Below are 7,158 nucleotides of genomic sequence, written 5' to 3' on the forward strand. Positions count from 1 at the left end.
TGGAGGGAAATTTTTTTAGGAATTACATGAATCTATTTATAAATTAATATGAATACAATAAATGTTTTCACATTTGGAGGGAAAATTTTTGAGACAATTATTTTGCTTTAATATATATAAAGATAGAGATAGAGATAGAGAGTGTTTTATTCTTTTCCCATGTATTAGAGACATGGAACATGCTTTTAATGTGAAGGTGCCTAACTGCCTATATATAGGCAATATAGCATTGGTTTTTGTTCGAAAACGCAACCAATTAAGTATCCAAGGTAGCTTCATATCATGGAGAGAAATATATCACCAAAACTTGGGAGTTCTTTGCCGGTACCTTGTGTTCTAGAATTGGCCAAAGAATCGCCTGAAATCATCATCCCACCACGCTACGTTCGTGAAGATCTGGAGCCTCCGGCACCGGCGGTGAATGAAATTCCAGTGATCAACATGGCTAACTTGCTTAAAGGAGATAACGAGGAGCTGAAGAAGATGGATGTTGCAAGCAAAGAATGGGGTTTTTTTCAGGTATTTGTTGATTATTTACTCTCTTGTAATTTCAGTATTAATTATATCTACCACTTCTCAACATGAAATTTATTAGGACTCTTTATTTTATTAGTCCTTAAAATTATTTCTCTCTCATCGTATTATTGCAAATCTATTTTTTACTAATTTTGTCGTGACTAGGACTAATCCATGAGAAAGGTTAAATTTAAACTTTACTCAAAAGTGTAATTAGACTCCCAAACTTTAAAAAAGTGCAATTAAGCACTTGGATATTCATTTTTGTGGGTCGTCTAAATTCAGTAACTGGTTATTCACTTGGAATAACCGGTCATTTAAGATTCCGACGATATTCCGACAAATAAAAATTTCAGTGACCATAATTTTTTTTTTTTTTAAATCTGATGGCCTCCTCAACTGGAGAAGACAACTGGTCAGTCGTCTTCTCTGGTGGAGAAGGCGACCATATCTGGTCCTTCTCCAATGGAGAAGACGACCAGCCAGTCATCTTATCCAATCGTCTTCTCTGGCGGAAAAGGTCATTGGAAATTGCTTCATTTTTTTTTTTTTTTTTGTTTTTAAAGGTTGTGAACAGTGGCCAACATCAATAATTTTACCGGTAACAAAAATTGGATTTATTTGACTCATTTTGATAAGTTTGAGTGTTTAATTACACTTTTTTTTAAAGTTCAAGAGTCTAATTGCACTTTTGAGTAAAGTTGATCATTTCCCAATCCATCTAGCTACTCCTATAAATATATCCCATCCTGGAATTTAGAAATATGATTGATGAAGACTTAGTCAAGATTACTAAGAATACAAACTTGTAATTACAAGGTTTCGAGAGCTATAGGTAACCTAGCTAGGTTGGTTTACATCATTGTGTTCCATTGCTGACTAGGGTTACAAAGCCGGATTTGAATTTACTCGATGTGCACCCTCACGTAGCCTTCTATGCGGGTTTCCCTCGTCTCCCCATAAGACGGGATTTACCTAATGTATGTTGGGGAAAATTCGGATAGAGTATGTCGTAGACCTGGGGCTACTGTTTTTTATAGGCTGAGAATGGATGAATCCTGAAGGGATCGGTGACGTGTGCAAGACACTACCTTAAAAGCAAAAATTTCCCGGAGACGGTTGTAGTCTTACCGGTTGCTTTCGACCAGTTAACACCGAAGCTCAGGATTGCAGAAGAGAAGAAGAGAATTTGATGAGTGAATAGAACTGAGGAGAAGCAGGGTATTTATAGTATTGGAAATACCCGCCCCTCCCCTCTCAGCCATTCATGCTCCACGATTTTAGGAAGAGTTGTGGTGAAAATGCCCACAAGAATAGGAAGACTTGTTCCACCACAACTTAATGTGTGGATGGTAGATTTCTACATGAAATCTACCTCTAAAAAGGAAAAAACTCGGAATTAAAATAAAGTCCGAGTAAAACGCTGACCCCACCGCGCGAACCGAGCCGGGCGGGCAGCGGCGGCGCGCGTGTGGAGTTCCCTTTCCTTCTCTCTCTACAATAGTTTAAGCCTTCCAAATGGGTTGGTATTAAAAAGGTGAGAATTAGTCCCTTATCCTTCCAATGTGGGACAAGAGTGTCTTCCTTCTACACACTTTAAACCACCATCTTGAATGTAATCTCCAACAATGTACACCCTCAGATGTAATTGTTGTATCCATTGTAACCCCAAAAAATATGATTGAACTAATATAAAATTCTTTACAAATTATTGTTCTTATCAAATTAGTGTAAAAATTTGTCCTACTATACCTGCAGCTAATAAACCACGGAGTGAGTTCTTCATTGGTTGAAAAGGTGAAAGCTGACACAAAAGATTTCTTCCATCTCCCCATGGAAGAGAAGAAGAAGCTTTGGCAAGAGCCCGGAGATCTTCAAGGCTTTGGACATGCTTTTGTAATTTCTGAGGAGCAAAAACTTGACTGGTCTGATATGTTTTATATTATGACTCTCCCAACTTATTTAAGGAAATCAGATTTATTCCCAAATCTCCCTTTGCCGTTCAGGTCTGACATCTTCTCTCTCACCTTCATTTCTTGAGTCTTTGACTGGGCTACACTGCTAAACCATATTGATACAATTTTTTGGTTATTGCATGCAGAGAAACAGTAGAAATGTATGCAGAGGAATTGAGAAATTTGGCCATGAAAATCATTGAATATTTAGCAAAAGCTCTGGGAATTGAGCTGGAACATGTACGAGGATTATTCAAGGAAGGGATGCAGGCTATGCGGATGAATCACTATCCTCGTTGTCCCCAACCAAACAAAGTCATAGGACTTTGTCCTCACTCCGATGCTGTCGGGCTTACAATCCTGCTCCAACTCAATGATAAGGAAGGTCTCCAGATCAGGAAACATGACATGTGGATTCCTGTTAAACCTCTCCCAGAAGCCTTTGTCGTCAACATTGGTGATATTTTAGAGGTAATTTTGGCCATGAAATTAAAATTAAGAAAAATTGTAATATATGCTCCTCTTATAAGTCAATTATAAATGACAACCATCAATTTTAAGTGGTATAAATATTGCATTAGAATTGCTTTGAACGTGTGTTAGGTGTGTGTTATATTATCCATCCCTGTTCAAAATTCAGGGACAATATTTATAACCGGGATGGACAATATATACACACCTAACAAATGTTCAGACAATCCAAGTCCGTGGTAACATTTATACACGTTAGAATTGAGGGATGACGTTTATAATTGACATATTAGAAACGGACATAAATAATAAAAAAAAGCATAAATAATTACAATTTTTCCTTAAAATTACTTTCAAGAATACTGAAAAGGGAAATTATAATTTATGCCCCTTACAAATATGTCAGTTATCAATATCACCCTTGAATTATTAGTGGTGTAAATGTTGCCCCCCGATTTTCAAAATGTGACATATATTGCTCCTCCCCTACTACCCTAGTAGGTGGAAGGAGAAACATTATTGTTGACAGAAGGAGAACAAACGAAGAAAAAAAATGGAGGGAAAAAAACGTGGTCTTCGAACACGGAAAACAGCGGGTAACCAGATTTACACCACTAATAATTCAGGAAAGAGATAATATATGTCACGTTTTGAAAATTGATGAGCAACATTTAAACCACTAATAATTTAGGGGTGACATTGATAATTGACATATATTTGTGAGGAGCATATATTACAAATTTTCCTAATGAAAATTACTGTCAGGTGTATAATTGTTTTTTTTTTTTTTTGTGCATTTATTTGTAGATATTGAGTAATGGAATTTACCGCAGCATTGAGCATCGAGCAGTAGTAAACTCGGAAGAGGAAAGGCTATCCATCGCAACGTTTTTTAATCCCAGACTTGACGCAGAATTGGGTCCTGCCCCCACATTGATCACACCACAGATTCCAGCAAAGTTCAGAACAGTGGGAGTTGAAGATTATTTCAAAGGTTTATTTGCTCGAAAGCTAGATGGTAAAGCTTACATTGACGTTATGAGGATCCAAATGGAAGATGGTCCTCACAGTTAATTAATGGAGTGATGCAAAGTAAAAAATAATCTCTTAAAGGCAATAAAGACGAGATGCTGCACTTGACTAGCTACGTATACATATATGTACAAGATGATTTCCGTGATTAAATTGTATTAGTAAAAATGTATTAATAATGTTGATCAATAAATTAAAAAGTATTATATTTTTATTAAAAAATATTACATATAACAATCATGGTTTTAGTCATTTTACATATATACACACCAACTATAAATTTAAAGGTGATTTAAAGTAACTGATCAAAAGCTTTGAAGCAAATATTAATTTTGGTCTCACGAGTATAAGCAAATTGACAGTTTTAGTCCACATGTTTAATTATAATCAATTTTCATCTAGGACTATTATTTTCATGTCAAAATTGATCACGCCAATCACCCATCTAGTTAAAACATGCCAGAATGTGTAATTTGTCCATTCATATTGAGGGTCTTTAATTTCCTGACCGTGTCTGACCTACCTAGCGTACTTAATTAACCGACCTGCTCAGTTGAGGCCCCCGAGATGAACATAGTTAATAACGTCCAAACCGAGCATGATAGCTATTGGTCAGTCAGATATTCCGCTACATGTGGACATCCCTCCTTAGCCTCCGAGACCATTGAGTCCATGCAGGACACGTGTTGTACATGTCAACTTCTGGACATGTGTACCCTCCAAACTCCTATAAATACCATTTCCAACTCTTGTAGATGGGAATTTTTTCCCACCCTCTCTCTATAGTACTTACATGCCCGGGAACCTCTGACCATTGGTCTTAACCACCCGAGCTACTATGCCCTAACTCTTCTATAATTTGTATTCAAACACGTGTACCCGAGAGTATTTACACTATCACACCTCTATTAATATTCCCGACCTCATGTAGTCGGACCTTTATTTAACTTCCGAACCATATTATTTCACCTATAATAGAGTTCCTAGGCACATTTACCTGACCCAAAACAATTTACTCTATGAATATATATATATATATATATATATATATATATATATATATATATATATATATATATATATATATATATATATATATATTAAATGGATGAGTGAAATCTAAAAGAAAGAAAAACATTATTATTGTTGTTACGAAAACAGAAAGAAAAAGGGGCAACACAGATGAACGACGAGAGATTGAAGAGATATATAAATGTTAAGGATGGTAAAGGTAAAATGATCATTTTATAATTAAGTCCAATTTGCTAATAAAAAATGCTACTGCTCTCAGCTTTTAAGATTTTGACTTCTTGTCCTAATAAACTAATGCAATATGTCATTTTACCAAAGACTTAAATAGCGTTATTTCCAGTCAAATCAGCCAAACTTAATCAAATCAAACAAAATTGACTTATCAAGTCTATTACTCCCTCTGTCTCATTTTATATGTTCTACTTATTATTTATTGATCAAATCAAGTCTTTCTTCTTAGTTTATTTTTTTTAGTGTTCTTTAATTATTTTTAAATCTAATTTTTTTGTGTTTAATAGCAGTTTTAGTGTAGTTTCTAAATATATATACATTTTATAAACTAATACTAAATTTAATATTATGAAAAATGGGATTAAAAATAACTTCAGTCAAACCTCGTTAATCAAACTAAACACATAAAATAGGATGAAGGAATTACAATTTACAAAACAAGCCTTTGTCTTAATCATATTCTTATTCCTTCTATTTTCATAGGACGAATTGTCACATCATTATTTTGTCAAACAAAAAATGTCACATCATTTGAATTAAGTTTTGATACGACACTCAAGATATATATGAGATTGGTGGCAGTCAAATCGTGCATGATAAACATGGTAGTTGCTTTTGTCTTCACACACTGTGTGACTGTGTCACGTCGCTTTATATGCCGGTGAGATCCAAGTGTCTTCTCTTTTTTTTTTTTTTTTTTTTTTTTTTTTTTTTTTTTTTTTTTGAATATAACGGTCTTTTTATTTTTTTTTTTATTTTTAAAATACCAAGTGTCTTTTTATATATGCGCTAGAATGCTTAAAAAGTTACTCTAATAGTTAATGAGGGATTAAGGGTAATAGGGTAGGTTCGAGTTTCATCTCAATTAAGAATGTTGGCATAATTATATTGAGCAGATATTATAACTACAGTTAAATTACGATCACAAAAAGTTAATGAGGGTTGAAAATAGAAATTTGAAACCCGTTAAAGTTGGGGTGAGTGCGGAATAAATGAGAACGGACTTGTAAACACAAAAAAAGTAAACTTTGTATATATTCACAAAATTTCGTGTACAGCGTGTGTATAATTTAATGCAGGTACAAAATCTCTGTCTAGTCCTCTGATTCTTCACTGACATTATCTATTGAAGTGCCTCCAGAATTCAAATACCGTAGCCTCCGGGATTTAAGTGGCGCGTGCCCCCGGGATTTAAGTGGCGTAGCTTCCGGGATTTAAGTGGCGTAACTTCCAACAACGAGCGTTAAGAATTTAGAAGTAATCAACCCTGCAAAGTTTCAAAACACATGCAATGGATTCAAGCTGCTTTAAGATCCTCAAATGCCTTCAAAAGACTTCAAGATCTTCGAGACAATCAATTCTGCAAAGCTCCAAAGTACCTGCAATGGATTCAAATTGCCTGCAAAATCAACAAAAATGCCTTCAAATCTTCAAGCGTTCTTCAATTCCTTTAAGCTCTCAAGCCTTCAAGTTGTCAAGTATTCTTCAATGCTTTCAAAGCCTTCACGTCTTTAAGTTCTTCAAATGCTCTCAACTTCTCAAGTCTTCAATTGCTGTTCAATGCCTTCAAGCTCTAAGCCTTCAAGTTCTTCAAGCTTTCAAGTGTGTTTTGGAATGAAAATGAAGGTCCTATTTATACTAAAAGCTTAACCAAAATTCCTCAACCAACCCCACTTTTTAGTTAACTAATTAATTAATTAGGAAAATGAACCTTACCCAAGATCAAGTCCAGGTTCATTATTGTATAATCTAATTCAAATTCAAATTAAATTATAATTATCTAATTCAAATATAATAAAATTAATATTATATTTAAATTATAATTATAATTTAAATTCAAATATGAAGTGGGCTTGGGCCAACTAATTAATTAATTCAATGGCCCAAATAAAATCTAATTGGGCTAATTAAATTAAATTAA

At 34.4% G+C, this 7,158-nt stretch overlaps 1 protein-coding gene across 1 annotated transcript; it reads left to right on the plus strand.

Moving 5' to 3' along the window:
* The first annotated feature begins 229 nt into the window (after positions 1 to 229).
* LOC109173432 (protein SRG1-like) lies at positions 230 to 4,122 on the plus strand. Its single transcript, XM_019322662.1, has 4 exons — positions 230 to 519; positions 2,275 to 2,522; positions 2,618 to 2,942; positions 3,750 to 4,122. Exons 1-4 carry the CDS (start codon positions 283 to 285, stop codon positions 4,014 to 4,016), a joined length of 1,077 nt encoding a protein of 358 aa, XP_019178207.1. The 5' UTR covers positions 230 to 282; the 3' UTR covers positions 4,017 to 4,122.
* The last annotated feature ends 3,036 nt before the right edge of the window (positions 4,123 to 7,158 follow it).

This window comes from Ipomoea nil, unplaced genomic scaffold (genome assembly GCF_001879475.1).
Source record: "Ipomoea nil cultivar Tokyo-kokei standard unplaced genomic scaffold, Asagao_1.1 scaffold0480, whole genome shotgun sequence".
Lineage (NCBI taxonomy): Eukaryota > Viridiplantae > Streptophyta > Magnoliopsida > Solanales > Convolvulaceae > Ipomoea > Ipomoea nil.

What these genes read in the sequence shown, in the direction of transcription:
- LOC109173432 (XM_019322662.1), top strand. Translation starts at nt 283, where the DNA reads ATGGAGAGAAATATATCACCAAAACTTGGGAGTTCTTTGCCGGTACCT. An exon ending in AAGAATGGGGTTTTTTTCAG is followed by an intron (nt 520 to 2,274) that starts GTATTTGTTGAT and finishes CTATACCTGCAG; the next exon opens with CTAATAAACCACGGAGTGAG. An exon ending in AATCTCCCTTTGCCGTTCAG is followed by an intron (nt 2,523 to 2,617) that starts GTCTGACATCTT and finishes TATTGCATGCAG; the next exon opens with AGAAACAGTAGAAATGTATG.